Genomic DNA, 18,307 nt, shown 5'->3' with positions numbered 1-18,307 from the left:
TCTTTTTGCTCTTTTCTTTTTTTCTTTTTTTTTTAACCAGAAAAGCAAAACTCATTCATATTATATTTGTAATCCTTAGGACAACCTTGTGGAGTACATCTTCATCCCCTTCCAGACAATTGAGGCTATCTGACCCAAGAGCCCAAGCTTTTTCCAGAGACCCCCCCCCCCCCGGGCCATCCCCAGCCTCACCGTCCCCTACAGAGAAACTCTGGAGAGTATCACTCTGGCTGCCATCAGTGGCACAAATGTGGTGGGAGAGAGGGAACTGAACAGGAGTTTGCTGTGTGCCCTCTCTGGGCCTCAGTTTCCCCTTCTGTACATCAGAGGGTTTGGATCTGATGGCCCAGAGAGAATTTGCTAGTTCAGACAGGCTGGTAATCTAACGCCCTTCCTCTGGGGGTCAGAACAACAGACAGCAAGCCTCTGAAGACATCTTGACTGAAGACCCCTCTGTCCCTCCACACTTCCAGGATGACTTGCCCCAGCTCAGCTCAGGAGACAGTCATGGGGCAGTGCGCCAGACCCGATGATCCAGTCCGCATTGGAAATCAGAGGTGCTGCTCACTTATTGGTGTGTGAGGCACCAGGGGACATGACCCAGAAAGAAGGACACTCCCCCAAGGGGCAGCAGGGGTCCAGACTCAAACTCCTTCACTGCCCACTTGCTGTCGGGGCCCCCACAGGATCCGCCCCAGATGGCACCTGAAACCCAGCGCATGGCACCCAAACTCCGCGGGGCCACGCTCCGGCGCGGCTTCGGTCCGCTCCTCACGTCCCCCGCGGGCGGGCCGGCCGCGATCAGGTGTCAGTGCCGCGCCGGGCACCGGGCTGCCACTTCACCTACCTTGTTTACCAGCTGCGGGCAGAAACCGGAGCGAGACCGCAAGCGCTCGGCCAAGGACCAAGGACGGGCCGCCCGCGCAGCGCCCCGACCCGGCTGGCCGGAGATCGCGTGGTTTGGGCGGCGTTGTCCCCCGACTCCAGCAACCGCGTTGAAGTTTAACTCGGCGTCCTGGACCTCTCTTTACAGGCGGGCGCGGGGCAGGAGCGCCGGCGAGATTGACGCCCCGACTCCGACTCCGCGCCGGCCCGCGGGCTGCCGGGCACCCTGTAATTACCTGACAGCTCTGACTGAGCCTAGGAACTTGCGAGAAAGCCCGGCCTCATCGCTGCTATCTGGAGGAAGGAAGGGAAATAAAGAGGCATTTTAAAAATGCGGACTCACCAGTTCTCAACCTCCCCGGGCCGGTGTGTGGGAAAGGGCGGGCGGCCGGGCTGGCGGGGGCGGGGCGAGCCATCCCGGGCTCGGGCTCCCGGGCCCGGCCCACTCTCCACAGGCCGCGCAGCGAGGGCGTGGCTCCCAGGTTCCACGGCCGGCGAGACGGGACCATGGCCCGGGGCTCAGCGGCCTCGTCGTCGGGGCGCCGGGCAGCCTGCGGACAGAACAGGGGAGGCGAGACTAAGCGGGCTGGCCGGCACCCCGGGGGGGGGGGGGGGGCAGATCGGAGCCCGCCATCCGCAACAGGGTCACCTGTTACCCAGAAGGGCAGCCCCGACTGCAATTCCACCCCCGACCCCTCCCGCCCTCCCACCCCAAAGATCCCCGGGGCTTGTGGGACAAAATAGAACACGGCACCATTTCGGGGTGGTTTTTTTTCCAAGTAGGAGGCTCAGAAGTGGGTGAGGAGCCCGTCAGGTGTGTCTGCGGCACACTGTGGAGACCTCACATCTCAGCCCCTCCACGGGAAGCCTGGCAGCCTCCGCACCAGGTCACAGCCCCACAGGGAGGAAGCAAAAATCAACAGCATCTCCATAAACGTAATCAGACCAGGCCTGACTGTGGCCAGTGACAAGCTAAGCTTATATATATCAAATTCTTTTACAGTCCACTCATTCATGTATTCAACTAGCCTTCACTCTGTGGCTACAACCTGGCAGGCAGTAAGAGGCAAAGATTCATTCCTTCTTCATTTAATAATTATTTATCTGGTGTCTGCTGTGTGTCAGACACCTACCAGGGGTCCTCTTTGATCTGGAGAGATGGGGCCTCAAAGCTCCCTGTCAGGAGGGTGGTAAGCACCTCAACAAACCTTCACAATCAGAACAGGAATGCAGGGAAGCACCAGGTGGTATGGGAGAATGGGGGGCAGGGGGTGGGGAGCACTGGTCTGGATAGAAAGCCCCAGAAGTCCCTCATGAACTGAGCAATAGACAGGACAGACTTTTAAGCATTCACTACACGAGTCTTTATGGAGCACCTATCGTGTGGCAAAGCAGCTGTGAGGGCATTTAAAGTACCAAGCTACATCCCCAGACTCAGACAGTGATGCCGTTAACAGAAGAAGTCAAGTCAGCTCAGGGAGGTGATGTGGAATTTGCTTTTGGTTTTAAAATGGGAGTTTCAGGCACCTGGGGACTTCCTAATGGTGCCACTTGGGCCACAGACTGCTTTCTACCAGACAGTAAAGATTATCTGGTTGATCGGTGTCCACTCCCCTGACCCTGGATGGCTCCCCAGGGTGGGGCCCACAGAATGATCATCTGTGCAGCCCCATACCACCCAGCCTGGAGCTGCAGCAACACCCACACTAAGCTCCGGGCAGTGGCTTGATGGGTGAATGCCCTGAAATAAATGCAGACAGAAGCTCGGGCTGCATCTTGGAAAAAAACAAGGAGACTCGGAGGTGAGAGTCTACTGGGCGTCCCAATGCCACAGGTGAGGATACAATCACTAAAGGTGATACTAGAGGTAACCAGAGCTCACTCTGGGTGGTAAGGAAAGCTGGAGAAGGAAGGTCAGAGGTGACAACAGCACCAGGCAGGTGCAGAGTCCTCAGACGTGACTGGATGGTGAGTGGGAAGGAGAGGATGGTCAGTTCCCAGTGAGTGACGCCACAGAGAGCTCAAACTGGAAGAAAGCGGCTGGGGCTCTTGAAGGGAGCATATCAGTGGAGCAGGGCAGAGGGCAGACCTGGGAAGGCCCAAGAGGTGGGCGGGGCTAAAGGAAGCCGCCACTTCCTTCTCTTTGGGGAAGTTTGGCTAGGATGAGGAGGACAGGCTGAATTCAGAGAATGTGGTATTTAGAATAGGAGAGATCGGAGCATGCTGGGTCAACAGAGCCAGGAACAACCGGGAGAGACAAAGAAGAGTTCAGGGCTGGGTGGCAGAAGATCTGGTGGCCGAAGGTCACAGAGCTGAGCTCTGGAAGAATGCCAGGCTCCTGGACTGAGGAAGACAACTTGGAGGAAGCTCTTGGGTACAGTGTTACTGGACTATGGTCCACAGGACAGGGCAGACACTAATTCAAATATGTGCACCGGATCCCACTGAGGAAAATGGATGTGGACCAGTGTGGAGTGGAAGGAACCAGGGGGAACAGCCAGATGTCCTTTGCTCCAGATTGCTTGGCATGGAGCTGGGCACACCACCAACGCTGAGGACCAGCTGCAACGGGCAAGGAGGGAGAGAGGCTCCACCTACATGCCAAAGCCACCGGATAGGTGAGATGGGCATTGAAGGTCGATTCCACGGGTGAGGGAGAAGACTTTTAAGGAGATCCTCTAAGTCTGAGGGGTGGGGACAGGAGGAGACAATATTGCTGTGGCTTTCTGGAAGGGAAGTCAGAGGAGCAGCCAGGAAGATATCAGGAAGAAAGAGGAAGGGTGTGTGCAAGATCCTAAAGAGGAAAAAGCAGCTGAATTTAGCAGCCAGAAGGGTGGGAAGGTCAAAAGTATCCAGGACTCAAATAAGCCCAAGGCTGGGGCTTCTACCAACTTAGGACTCACGGGGTGGGGTAATGGGGACAAGTAGTGGAGTGGCTATGACCAAAAACTGGTTCAGACCCAGCTTGGCCACTTGGTAGATGTGTGACCTTGGGAGAATTACTTTGCCTCTCCATGTCTTACTATGTCCATCTGAAAATGGGGAGAATTCCACCTTATAGGGTTGGTATGAGAATTAGACAAAGCATATATAAAGTGTTCAGAACAATACTGGCATATACAAGGAACTGAAAATCTTTATTTTTCAGTGATCTCCCTCTCTCCAGGGATGAGTGAATGCAGGGGGGCTGGCTTGGAGAGAGGAAAAGATTTGGTAGTAGAGTGCAGCCCCCGCTGCCCCCAGACCAGAGACATTGCAATGATTGAGGGACAGATTTGACAACTGCCCAGATACTGCTGCTGGGGAGGGCTTAGTCTCTCTGGGGGAAAAGGTCAGGAAGGTTGGACAGAGGCTGGGCCCTCCCCTGCACACAGTCACAGGTCCTGGGTTTTCCAGGACAACACAGACTTCAAAACCTCAGCTCCATAAGGACAGCAGAACTCATCACCCTATGTCCCTAAAGTCCAGTCACTGCAAATACAGCCCCATTCTGAGGCTGCATTCCTTGCAAATGACTCTCTCTGGCCAAGGAGACAGCTACTTTATCAAGGACATGGGGAGTGTGCCTGGGCAAGGAGAGGTGCTCACTCAGCCTCAGGGCTGGGGAAGGTGAGAGGTCAGGGACAGCTGACCCACAACCTTGAGACAGATACGTTGGGGACTGGGGGAGTACTTGAGAATTTAAATACAGCTTCCTCTTTAAAATCTTCCAGGACCAGGCCCTTCACTGCGCCAGAGTTCTGCTCTAACTCACAACAGGGGGTTGAAGGAGGTGGCTTCTGGCTTGCTCTCCCTACTGGGATCCCCTAGGCTGCTGCTGTCAGTGGCTCAATTCCCTACTGCCCAGGAGGGCACTGGCCCAGGCCCTCCTGCCAACCTCAGGCTGGCTGCCCTCCCCCTGCCCTTCCAGGGGGAAAGCGAACTGCCCAGGGAACGTACATGGTGGGAGGGCTGGAAATTGTAGCCTTCAAGAAATCCTTGCGGGTACAGGAGGATCTCTGTAAAGGGAGGGGGGTGCGCGGACGGGACACGCGGTTCCCGCGGTAGGTTCCGGCTCTCCTGGGCCAAAGAGATTGGAAGGGCGGCGGGGGGGGGGGGGGTCCCGAGGCTGCTCGGACCCCAAGGGCCGTGCTTCCCCAGGCCGTGCTGTGGGCAAGGTCCTCGGCTCCGGCTGGACGGCGCGGGGGGGGCGGCTGGCGACTGCGCAGGGCTGGTTCTCCGGCACCCGGCCTTCCCCGCGCCCCGCAGCGGGTCCGGGCAGGGGAGGGGGTCCTGCGGGCAAGGCGGGCCCGGACGCGGCGCCCGGAATAGCGGACCCGGCGGACCCCGAGAGCCCAGCCCGCCCCCCGCCCGCCAGGGTCCCCGACTCACCGGCCTGGCGGAGGCAGGATCCCGGCGTCGCCGCAGAGCCCGGGGCTCGGCCCGACCCGGCCCGCCGGCGGGAGACAGCTCCACGCCGCCGCCTCCCCGGCCCGCCCCGCTCCCGCCCCTCCCGCACACTTTCCACAGGAAATGATTAACTCGGGCCGCGGCGCGTTCCCAAGGCAACCGGCTCTTTCCCAGGCGGGGGTCGGCGGCGCGCGCGCGCGCGCTCCCGCTCATTCTCCCGCGCGTGCTCACATTCACACGCGCGGCCGCCCACTCGGCGGCTGCCTCTCAGCTCCGCCCGGATGTTCCCGCCCGGCCCCGGGGTCCCCCACCCCCGGCACACATTAGTGCACACGTGCGCGCACACCCACTGGTGCACACGGAGCGTCATACGTGCTTGTGCTTTCGTGTATGGGCTCTCGTCAGCCAGTACACACCTCCCTCACACATGCCTTCACACATGCTCTAGTCCGCACACACGCACACATTCAGTTCTCACACACGTCCCCACGCTAGTCCTACATACGTGCTTTTGCAGGTAAACTTCCACTCCGACACGCGCACATCTGCTAACCCTCGTACGGAACTTTCGCACACACTCGTTACTACTCACACTTAGGCTTCTCCCGTGCTGCCCTTCACAAACTCCCATACGCGAGCACGTTTCTTGACATTCTAACACACACGCTTTCACACATGCTCTCACACACTCTAGATGGTACATGTGTACACTTCCACGTTCTTAGTCACTTTACACACCCACTCACGTTATGGTCTGGCGCTCAGACTCATACCTTCCCACAAATGGTCTGCTTGCTCCTTAGTGCACATATCTCCTTCTTCCTGCTCACATACGTTCTCTAACACTGTAACATACACATCCTTTTAAACCTGAGTCCACGCTTTCATACACACTTCTCACACTCGGGTTAGCATGCATGGGTACGCATGCGTGTCACACGTTACCACTCCTGTTTATGCACACATGCTCTCACTAGTTCTAGTAAGGATACACATGCCAGTTACCTCCCCAGCCACAGCACCACCCCCAAATTAACGTCTTCCAGTGCTTAAGATTTTTCAAAGTAAAATATTCCTTTGAGCTCCAGTGAAAACACGTCCAGAATGCAACCACTCAGGAGCAGGCAGCGGCTCCCAGGGTAGCCCAGAAGTCCCTCCTTATGTCTCAGAAGAAGCACAGGGGAGGCCAGGGAGCCGGCGAGCCAAGGAGAGACAGCTGACCCAGAGGAGCTATTCTGTTCTTTGTCTCCCAAACAGAGGCGGCATTTTACTCCAGAGTCTGCAGCAGTATTCTCCCTCCAGGGTGCAGAAGGAGGAGAAAGAAGCTCAGAAACCAGCCCAGTGCAGGCTGATGGTTCTGCAGATAATCGGCAAAGGATGGGCAGCTTGGCTCTTTCCTGCTTCTCAGGTCATGGCCCAAGAGGTGCAAGGAGGGATTGGAGTGGGGCATTCAGATCAAGGAGAGTTCTATCTCCTGCCGCTCCAGGCACTGGGCTGGCAGTCAAGAATCTCAGCCGGAAACATAGCCAAGGTCCTGGGCCTCAGATTGTTCTGGATGCCAGAATAGGACACTCACAATCCCCCTACTGGAAGTGGGCTAATGTGTGTTTTATTTTCTGAGACACCCAAGTAAAGGCCCAGAAGAAGATAAATGTCATCTCCTGGAATGGTTCCTTGGAGAGTTACAGATTTCCAACTAAGAACCCCAGATAACCTCCCAATAGGAGAGAAGGCTGTAATTTGAGAATTACCTTCTCTGAACCCCCTGCCTGCTCTCCAGACAAGAGTGGTCAGGGGGACTGCAGGGTTGGATGAGGGCAGCATTTCTCTAGAATCCTAAGTATCTCCCTTTGCTACAGTCTCTATTACTCGACTGAACAAGGTTGTTTGTCTTTAAAGTCCTCATATGAAACTGGAGGCCTTGTCTTACTTGCAGGCTGGTACAGTAACATTAACTGCAGGTTCCTTCCGACAAAGCCAAAGACAGATTTTTAAATTAATAATAACATTTATTGTTCGTTTTCTCTGATTGCAAAAGTAATAAATGTTCATTGTAACCATAATCCCACCCCCTGGAGATAAGTGCTGCCAACATTTTAGTAGTCTTCTTTTTTTTTTTTTTGTATGCACATAATAGCTACCATTTATCCAAAGCTAACACTGTGCCAGGCACTGGGCTAAGCTCTTTATAAACAAGATCCCATTTAACCCTGACCACCCTAGGAGGTGGACACCATTATATCCCCAGTTTTCAGGAGAGGAAACTGAGCCTCTAATAGTTCATTCACAAACCCAGTGTGTGACAGAGCTCATAGGATAAATGTACCTTACACACATAGGTATGTGTGTATGTATAATACATAGTACACACAAATAATACTATGATATGTAATGAGTTTCAGATATCAGATGCAAGAGTTTATTAAGATCAAAGCATCAAAGAAAAAAGAAAATTGAGGTATTAGATGGACACATTTTTAGAATGCTCACAAAACTCTGACTTGAAATGTAAAAGCAAATTGCTTTATGATTGCTGGAATTTAGTTTAAAATATAAAATGTCACCAAGAACTACATACCAATGACTTCAAGGTCATTTCTATGCCAGAAACTTCACTGATGCCTTGATATGGAGGCTGCTAACTCTCTCCTGGCCACAGGGAAGGTAGAGATTTGCCAGAAACCTGGCCATCCCAATGCTGAGGTCCTGAACCCAGGAGTGAGGACTTTTCGGTTCAGCCTTCGGCCTTGACCTCCTGCCCACCTTCTGGCAGAAATATAGAAACATAGGAAGGGCCACACAAGACGCAGTAGGCAAAATACAGCAGATCCATATTCGTATCCACCCTGCCCTCCAGCCGGGGGACGGCAGCACCATCTCTGTGTTCAAAGAGCCTGAAACTCCTTCCCTCTCAGGTCTGTGTCTGAGACGTAGCCAGGAGCCCAAGACTTCTACACCCAGAGGGAAGTAAAGAGGGGGAATAACATGGATTGGGTTTGATCTGGTTCTCACAGTAAGCTAGAATAAAGCACACCTAAGATGTACATGATTTTCCAGTTTTAATGATTGACCTTGAGATTCAATCACCTCCAGGCCTTTGCAATGCTGTTCTCCCTGCGGGGAAGGCCTCTCTCCTTCCACCGACTCCCACCTGCCTCCACCCACCTGGCTGACTCCTGCTTGTTCAAGTCCTTCAAGCTTAGAGGTCACGCTCTTTGACCCTCCCAGGCAGTAGATCTCCTGACTGCCCATCCCCCCACCACACCACTACACTGGATTATAATGGCCTCTTTTGTCTACACTGCTCTGGAAGGGCAGGGCCCTTTCCTGACTTGATCCAAGGAAAACCCCTACAGTGCCTGGTATCACGTAAATTTTCGTTGACTACATAAACAGATTACATATAATTCAGAGGGAAAGAACAGGTACTTTAAAGCATTTGCAAACAGACTTTCTTCTTGTGTAAGTTAATGATAATTCTTATCAAAAGGAGATAAGAGATAAATCCTTAAACAATTATTTCAATGTGGTCAATAAGGAGCACCCTGCAGTTATGAAAAGTATATATCCTTGCACGATTCTGGGTAACAGTTTCTTGAAGTTGAAGAGCAACATTCTAGAGTTAGGAGTCAAATATTTAAGCAGTCCTGACTCAATTAGCCACTGTTTTGAAGCCACATGTTCCAATGCTCCTGAAAGAGTTTGTTATGGACAGCGCAGAAAGAGCCGGGGAGGAATCCCATGGAGGATCCCATGGGTTCTGAACCCAGCCCTGCAATCATGAGTTTGACTCCCAGCTGCAGGACTTGGCACCTTAACCTCTGAGCATATTGGGGGGTGGGGGTGGGGGGAAGGGAGGGCTCGGTTCTTGGCTCACACCTGCCAGCTTTCAGGAAGCCATGCTCCTCAGTGGACATGAAAGGGTGGGGGCTTGGACAACCCTTGGCTGGTCTATAAGTTCCCGTCGTTCTCATCTGCTACACACTAAGCTCTAGGCACTAGGTGCTCAATAGACACTTGAACAATTGGTACCTTTCTTTCTCCTCTCCCTTCCAGCTCCCTCTGTGCACCGCCCACTCCCCCATCCCTGCCCAAGGGTGCCTTCTTTCTAAAAGCTGTATTAACAGAGGAAACAGTTCTCCTGTTTACAAAAGTCTCTGCAGGGAACCAAGCAACTCTTCCCTCAATAAAACCACCTTGCCCTAGAATGTCTAGACAGTGACTACCTTTCTGCATTTGCCAGGGAGATTGGACCCAGCAGTGCTTCCTTGGGCTCTCAGGTGAGGGAAAACTGAAACCTCTTCCTGACCTGAGAAAAAATTTGGCAGATACCTCTCCTGGCACTCCAGGGTGATAAGCAAACAGGGTTTTTTTTTTCCGTTATCATTTCCTGTAGTCAAAAAAATGAGAGGAATGCAAACACTGAGAAGATATGTACTCATGCACCAGGTAATAAAAAGATTTAGCAAGAATGGCCATGAGAGATCAGCCCTGCCCCTGCCCCTGCCCCTGCCCCTCCTCCCTGAGTCTGCGCATCCTGCCTGCCCACCATCCAGAAGCTGCCTGGTCTTCCTCACCCAAACGTTCCCCGCCACCCCCCCAACCCCTGACCCCGCTTCGCTTCTTGCTCCTAAATCATTCTAGCTCCTTGTTCGAAGCCAAGGCATGCATTATTAACATCGTTCCCACTTTTTTTTCAGCTTCTCCATTCATTTTTACCCATCTGCTGCAAATTCTAGGTGGCTGGCATTTTTTTTAACTTCATTTTTTTTTTCCCAGCACAAATGTGGTAGAAATCAAGAGTGAAAGGAAAAAAAAAAAGAAAAAAGAAAAAAAACAGATCCCACCACCCTTATCTTATTGGCCCAGGTTTTATTTTCAGTATTTGACCTTGAGCAGACATTATTTCCCTATTAAGGAGAGACGTGTAGGAAAATGGTTGAACCTGGGTTTAGGGGTCAGGTAGTCCTGGGTTTGAACCCTGGCTCAATCACTTCCTCTGTGCCTCAGTTTCTTCCTGTGACAATGGAAGTAGCCCTGATACCTAACCCTGTGGATCGTTGTAAGAGGTAAACATGTGCCCGCATCTGGCATGTGTTCAGTAATCCACAAACACTAGCTCAGGTATAGGGGGAGGTAAAGCGTGAATGCAATTTTCTGCTTCGCCTTTTCTCACTTAAAATCATATAATAAGCATTTTCCAAGTTATTTGTTTCTACTATGTCCTGCTCTTTTCTGAACTGCATGCCCCAGACTGAGGATAAAGCCAGGTCCCGATCAACTTTGAGATCCCAGTATCTGGGGACACGCCCAGTGCTCAGTAAAAATGACTGGAAAGAATAATCATTTTCCTTTTCTTTCCTTCTTTCTTTTTTTTTTAATTTTTTTTTAACGTTTATTTATTTTTGAGACAGAGAGAGACAGAGCATGAAGGGGGGAGGGGCAGAGAGAGAAGGAGACACAGAATCGGAAGCAGGCTCCAGGCTCTGAGCCATCAGCCCAGAGCCTGACGCGGGGCTCGAACTCACGGACCGCAAGATCGTGACCTGAGCTGAAGTCGGACGCTTAACCGACTGCGCCACCCAGGCGCCCCAAGAACAATCATTTTAAATGACTGCATAATATTCCCTGAATGGCTGTGCCCCAACTGAGCTGATCATTCTGTGAGGTCAGATATGTGAGTAGCTCCCAAATGTTCACTTGCATAAACAGCCTTGCTGTTGACATCTCCCTACACGCAGCCTGTTCATTCCCAGGGGAAGGGATGTTGTTAATTTCATAAACGCTTTCTGAATAAAGAATCTGAGCATTTTTTTACACATTCTAAACATGTTGCCAGATTGCCATCAGAAGGGGCCGTACCAAATTTACACTTTACGCTGTCGTTGGTAGCAATTCTGACGAGAACTATTCCTTACGCTAATTTACAGTTTTTCTCCTGGATCTGAGATTCCGGCCCCGGCTGGTTCCCCTGTGCAGCATGAGACATATAAAAAGATGTCTGAATGATGGCTGTCAAGAGGGGAGGAGTGTCTGCTTTGTTTGCCAGTGTTGCTGTCTGCTGGGCTGGGTCGGGTGGGGCTGGGAGCACTGAGTCAGTGCACCCTCTCCCTGCCTGCTTTTTGGCCCCCAGACACCTGCCCAGGTGGGTCTCGGGCCATCCCACAACCCTGGAAGTTTCCCTTCAGGTGACCCTTAGTGTTACTAAGGTTATCCCTGTTCTGACACCAGCCGGGCACTTCTCTGTGGCTTCTTACAGTAAGTCAGTCCGTCACTCCTGGAAAGAGAATCCCTCAAGAGGCTCTGGGATCTGCAATCAGCTTTCCATTCCTGGGGGTGGGGGGCGGGGGGAGGGACACAGATCAGCCTCCAGGTAAGGGAAGCCGTGTGCTCTGCAGCCACAGCTCCGGACCACCCAGTCAGTCCCTTGGCACTGCCAGCAGGCATCGCTCGCCCAGGTTCTGCGGCAGCCCCGAGGTCTCCACCCCCCCCCCCCACCACCTGACTCTGGTCCTCGCCTCTGGGGGTGGCCCTTGTTTGCAAACAGCCACAGGAAGTTTTGACGCTGCTGATTAACCAGACTCCCACGGCTCTGCATTCTTAGTCATCATGGCAAGTCTCAACCTTCCGCCTGCCCCTCCGACATCACCAGCTTCAGGTGACAGTGACGGCGAAGAAATGACTAGGAGCTCGCTAGTTTCGGTGGCCTTCATCCGTCATCTTAGGGATGGGGGGTGGGGGAGGGGGGAGAGAGAACCTCCACCCATCCCAAACAGCTGGAATGCACACAGGGCCTGGAATGCCACAGCGGGAATTTAATCTAAACTGATTTGGTCTGCCTGTGCTGAGAGACAGCTATGTGTTATGAAAATGAAAACCACAGGCCCAAAATGCAGTCACTTGTGTCAGAGGCCCTGTACCAGTACACCAAGACTTAAACTTAATCTGACTACAGTTTCCACTCCCTGACCCCCAAGAATGTAATCTGTAACCAGGCAATATAGGAATTTCCTGGTCAGCACTAGATTTGCTGATAGACCCCTTCCGGACACCTTAGAAAGGTGACCTTGCCTAACACTGCATTCTTTGCTAATAATTTCCTCTTTTCTCATTCCCTCTCTGCCTTTAAAAACCTTTCTGGTCTGTAGCTCAACAGGGTTCTTTTCCATTTTCTAGTTGGGATGCTGCCTGATTCACCAATCATTAAATATTTGATCTTTAAATTTATTCAGATGAATTTTGTTTTTTATTTATATTTTTTAAAATATTTTTTTAAGTTTATTTATTTTGAGAGAGAGCGAGAGCAGGGGAGGGGCAGAGGGAGAGAGAGAGAGAGAGAGAGAGAGAGAGAGAGAGAGAATCCCAAGCAGGCTCCGCACTGTCAGCCCAGAGCCTGATGCGGGACTCAAACCCACGAACCGCAAGATCATGACCTGAGCCCAAGTCAGACGCTTAACTGACCGAGACACCCAGTTGCCCCGAATTTTGTTTTTTAACAGTGCCATGCACCGGGCTGAACTCTTTACAGAAAGGATTGTCTTCGGTTTCATTTAATCCTCTCAACAACACAGGCAATGTTATCATCCCATTTTATAGTTGGAGAAACTGAGGTACTATGTTTTAAGAATGGCTAGGGGGAGGCCCATGCATGAGTAGGGGGCAGCCGTGGGGAGATGGCTTTGGGCGCTGCAAAAGGCAGGTACTCCGGGGCAGGAGCCCTTGTTCCCAACCACTGAGGGACCTTGGGCAGATTTCTTCCCCTGCTCTGGCTCTCATGTCACTCCCTGGATAAATGGGAAGGGTGGGCTCATGACCTTTCCAGCACCAATGCCATGAGGGAGTGAGTGGGCAAGATGGAAGGGATGACTCCAAGATTCTACCCGCAGAAGGCCTGGGCCAAGGGAGGGGTCATTCCAGCCTGGTTCCAGCTTCACTGTTTACCAGTCACTTCACAAATAAGTGCCAGTAAGGAGTAAGGAGATTAGTGGTTAGGGGCGGGGGTGGGGATGGGGAGTGACTGCTAATGGGGTTCCTTTTGGGAGTGATGAAATGTTCTGTAATTAGATTACGGTGATGGTTGCACACCCTGCGAATATGCAAAAACCACTGCATTGTACACTTTAAATGGGTGAATGTTATGGTATGTTAGTTATATCCCAATAAAGCTGTTTAAGAGAGAAAGGAAGAAAGGAAAGTAGGAAGGAAGGAAAGGAAAGAGGAGGGCAGGAGGGAGGGAGGAAGAAGACCCGCATAGAGGTTGGGCCAGAGCTGTCTTTGGGATTTACCTCCTGGGAGTGGGACCCTCGGCACCCAGCCCTTCCCCGGTTCTCTCTCCTCCAAGCACCCACGCTCCAGACCCTGGGGAGGGTGTCTGTGAAGAAGACACCCAAGTGGCAGGAGATGGCTCCAGGTTCTAACTGGAAGGGTCAGGAGCTCCTGCTGTCCTTGAAGGCCGAAGGACAGAGCAGGCACAGAGCTGGAGGAATAGGGGAAGAGGGGTGGGGATGCCGAGAAAATGGGTGAAAGCCAATGCAGAGGGAGGTGTCAAGGAAGAGGCCCTGAGCTGGGGCACAGTGTTGCTCCGGTCGGGAGGGCCCAGACACAGACCCCGGCTGGGAAACGTGGGGCCGGCCAGGGGCTCTCTCTCTCGGTTGCTTGGAACCCTTGTGGCGCACCAGCAAGCGAGCACAAGAGACACCTGCGCTCCCGGGCGCCACCTGCCCCCCACCCTGCAAACCGGCACCGCTGTCTTCTGCTTGGCAGAAGTGGCCAACAGTCCGGTGCAGCTGTCCCAGAGGCAACGGCAGCCCAGACTTGACCCCGAGCCGGGGGCACAGGTGCAGGGGACCCAAAATGAGGACAAAATTGGTCCATAAGAGGCAGGAGCCCAATCCATTCCTGCTGTTAGGGCAGCTTGCTGTTGAAAAGGGAGACGCCCAGAGGGTCTGGGAGCCACGGCCTCCCTCCCGGTGGAAATCTCCAAAGGCAGACGACCTTGCAGGCGCCTCTCCCAGACAGACCTCCCCCGGCTCACATCCTCTTTATGTGAGCCTCCTGGGGCAAATGGCACTGGACGGCCGGTGCCGTCTGGGTGGGGCACCCCTCACCCGGATGCGCTCAGTCCTCTGCAGTGGGCTTCATCACAGGGAGGAGACCTGAATGCTCCCTCGGCATAAAAGCCATGCTGGGCCTGGCATACAGGCCGAGGGGGAATATACCCCAGCCCTGGGCTGAGGGCCCTTGCCTGCTTCTTCCTACTAAGGGGTGCATTGCTATCGGCCCCACTCTGTACCTTTGACCCCAGGCGGCTGGCTCCAGAGTCCAGGTCTTGAACCACTGCACCATACTGCCTCTCAAGGGTGCTGTCAGTGTGCTTTTGGTCACCTGTGTTAATTCTCAGCATGCGTTCAAGGCTCTTTATCATCCATTGCAGCTGACCTGCTCAGCCCTCTCTCTCACCGATCCCCCCCAAGGCAGCTCTCTCTGTTCTTGAGTTTACCGTGTGTCTATGCCTTTCACCTTTGTACCTCCATGATGACAGCCCAGTGGAGATATCACCTCCATGGCGCCTTCCTGACACTACCCAGTCAGAATTCCCCCAGGACCACCGAACCTTCCCTTAACTCACTTGGTGCACTGGGTCGGAGCTTGTGGGGAACTTATCAGGATCCTCCTTTGGGCATGGAGCTCCTATGCTGTGTGACCTTAATAAGGCATCTGATGTCTCTGAGCCTCGTTGTCCTCATAAATGGCAGCCGTAATAATAATAAATATTATGATTTCTTAAGCACTATTATGATCGGGGCATTATGTGCTAAGTACTTTATGTACATGATCTCATTTAATCCTTCCAGCACCCTAGGAAGAAGGTACTGTTTCCTCATTTTACAGATGCAGAAACCATCACTGTTGTTAGGATTACCACCACTAACATTATGGCCATTCTTTGTCCCGAAGCCAAGCATGAAACAGATACTCAAATCCTGATCCTTAAGTTCAAATGTGGTGAAAACGGGAGGGGACTTGAATAGAAAAGAGTTCCAGAGGAAACAGTGCCCTCCAAGCGCTCCAGAGTGCTCAGCCCAGCCCTGTCCCGGCTGGGATGATTCCATCTTTGGAGGCTGACGCCAGCAGATGGTTGAGGCTGGGGACCTGGGGTGGGTGGCCTGTTTTCACTTCTGCCATCAACCCTGCCTTTACAGACAGAAACAGACCCTGCTCAAACCCGCCCTGCAGTGTTCGGAGCCCCTTGGTGAACGGGGCTCCCGGGTGGATGGTGACTGAGGCTCTGAGGGTCCTGGAAGGTTGACCGGGAGCAGAATTCTGCATATGTCTATAACTAAAATAGCTTCAGGGTTGGTTCTGCCAGCTCAAAGAATGCCCCGTGTCTTCGTGCTCCAAGCTCTAAACACCCCAGTGAATTCTAGGACCCCCACACCCCCCACCATTTCTCAGAAGCCCTAGGGGCTACTTTGCAAGGATCTTTGCCATTCACCCCCACCGGCTGAGCTGGGACCACATTAGTGGTCCTGGCCTGACTGTTCAACCTGAACATCTGAACCCCCTCACCAGGGAAGCTGGGGCCATCCCCAAAGGGGTGCTGCTGCCTCTTGACATTGGAAACACCAGGTCCAAAAGTAAAAGCGAAGCACACTTCTGAGAAACACCCCATTCGTGGCAGGGAAGAGGGGAGAATGGTCCGCAGTCTCAACTATGCCTGGCCTGGTTTGTCCCACAGTAAGGTTGCCTGGGTTCATGGCGTCACAATGTTCTGGCTTCCCAGAAACACCCCCAAAACCCCCACGCTCCTTTCTTTGCCACTGCCCCACCCGGGCACACAGGCAGTGCTGGACACCCAGATTAAGTCCGTGTCCTGTGGTGAGCTCTGCCCCGGGGTCCCTGCGTCCATGTGATAGACTCAGCCGGGCTGCCCCTGCCCAGCAGACTGGCTTTTCATCCTTGAACTTCACCTGGGGTGGTCAGGACTCCTGTGCCTTTTTCTCCCTGAGGCTTCCTAGGCCCTGATGTAAATTATTGGACACAAACAGGAAGGATGTGGTCACACTCTGTCACCGGCCATTTGACCTTCTCCTAATAGTCATTCACAAATGTGCCTGGTGCCGTTGGGCAGAGGGGAGGGAGGGCACCCGCCTCTTCCAATAGCTCCTCATGTCCTCAAAACATCCCCATTTACAGCAAACAGAGGCCCTAAAAGATAAAGTGGCCAGTTCAAAGAAAGTGCCAGAACCAAGCATCCAGGCCACTTCTCTCCCCTGCCTACTCTTACCTGAAACCCAAACCCAGACCCAGAGGCCATGACAGGTCCCCAGGGAAGGCGGGGCCCTCCCTCAGTTTCTTCAGAAGGAGGCCTCAGAAGACCCACCTCCGTCGCCGAACAGAAGCTGGGCAGGAGGCAAGGGTTCTGCCTACACAGGGGAAACTCTGGGCTCAGTGAGTCACAGCTGACATTCCTCGTCTACGCGTTACAAAACCACAACGGGCTGTGGAGTGACAGCCGGCTGCTCAGGCTGTCGGAGGAATGCTGTTGCCAGACAGGTTTATGAGGCATCTGCCGAGATGGGCTCCAGAAACCAGACCTGGGCTCTTGCCACACCAGGCGGCTCCCAGGAGGCCACGGCCACGGGGCAGCCACCACCCCTCCCACAACAAGGGCTCATGGAGACCCACCCCCAAACCTCAGCATAACCCCCGAGATTCATGGGAGCCAGCCACCGTCCCCACAGGCAGCCACCCCATCCAGGCAAGGACTTTCAGGGACCGTGGCCTGGACAACCACCCCACCCTAACCCCTATCAAGACTGGAGGGCAGAGGGGTGGCAGGACTCTCCCCCAACCAAGTCTGTAGCCATCACAGAACCCACCTTGAACCATTACTACAGAGATGATAAGAATGTTAACAATAATACGTGTCCCTATGCCCGGTACTGCACTGAACGCTTTTTCTGGATTATTGCATATATCGATTTCCGGTGGCTGCTGTAACAAATTACCACAACCCGGGTCTACATGATGTTCTCCTCTTTGTGTGTCTGTATTCTTTGTCGAAATTTCCCTTTTCTAATAAAAGACATCAGTCAAATTGGATTAGGGCTCATTCTAATCTAGTATGAGCTCATCTTAACTTGATAACCTCTGCAGAAAGACCCTATTTGTAAATAAGGTCACATTCACAGGTTCCAAATGGACACGAATTTGTAGGAGACACTATTCAACCCAGTACATCACCTGTGATTCTCCCAACAACCCCATCTTACAGGTAATAAAACTAAGGCTCAGAGAGCTTGAGCAACTTGCCCAAGGTCAAACAGCCAGGAATGGAACGCAGTCTCTCTGCTTCTACAACTCACACTCTATTGTGCCAGACATCCTCATCACCGTCTCCTCACGGGGGCCTAGTGGTTCAGTGGCCACAAAGCTTCTCCTGGCCATCGTCATGTTTTCCTCTCACCAGGTCTTGAGGGCCTGGCTTACAGCATATGGAAATGGAAGCTCCATTAGTTAACTTGACCAAGGTCACACAGCTAACGAGTAGCAGATTTTCGGACCCCAGGCCCAGCACTCCCTGTTACATAGGTTCCAAATGGGGGTCTCACGGGAACATTCCAAAGCTCTGCCACGCCAGTCAAGGCCATTTGCCTAGCGTGATCAATGCCCATTCTGTGTTTACTTCAGCTACACTTACCAAGCCCATAAAAGGTATTGTAAATCTGCGGCTTAAATTCACCTCCTCAGGTTTCACCCCTTGTCCCAGACTGCTGTCTGCCAGCAGCAAGGCCAGCTGTTCAAGCGGTTACCAAGCGGAGGCAAACCGGGTCAAGACCGCAGAAGGAGCTCACAGCCCACAGGTGAGCCGTGGAGCCCCGCCGCAGCAAGAGATACAGTGGGCACCGTCCCTCCAGTCGTTCCCAGACAGGAGGGGTCACGACACAGACACAGCCCACCGTTGGCCCGGCTGCAGGCACAGTGCAGCACTTTCCGCTAATCCTCACAAATGCCCCACAAAGTAGGCTCT

At 53.1% G+C, this 18,307-nt stretch overlaps 1 protein-coding gene across 5 annotated transcripts in view; it reads right to left on the bottom strand.

The window, feature by feature from the left end:
• Positions 1–5,410, bottom strand: part of KIFC3 (kinesin family member C3) — a 43,059-nt gene extending 37,649 nt beyond the window's left edge. For 3 of the 5 annotated variants that reach the window (XM_053211348.1, XM_027075858.2, XM_027075862.2), the window contains exons 1-2: positions 5,257–5,410; positions 1,229–1,436 (exon numbers count right to left, since the gene is read on the bottom strand). In XM_053211348.1, coding sequence (XP_053067323.1) covers positions 1,229–1,394 — 166 coding nt within the window. In that variant the 5' untranslated portion in view covers positions 1,395–1,436; positions 5,257–5,410. Of the gene's footprint in view, positions 1–847; positions 1,177–1,228; positions 1,437–5,256 lie in introns of those variants that run through there. The other 2 variants (XM_027075863.2, XM_027075865.2) reach the window with 1 other exon arrangement.
• Between the last annotated feature and the right edge of the window lie 12,897 nt (positions 5,411–18,307).

Source organism: Acinonyx jubatus, chromosome E2 (genome assembly GCF_027475565.1).
Source record: "Acinonyx jubatus isolate Ajub_Pintada_27869175 chromosome E2, VMU_Ajub_asm_v1.0, whole genome shotgun sequence".
Taxonomy (NCBI): domain Eukaryota; kingdom Metazoa; phylum Chordata; class Mammalia; order Carnivora; family Felidae; genus Acinonyx; species Acinonyx jubatus.
Note: the sequence above shows the minus strand (reverse complement) of the source record. Positions and strands in the feature narration are given on the sequence as shown.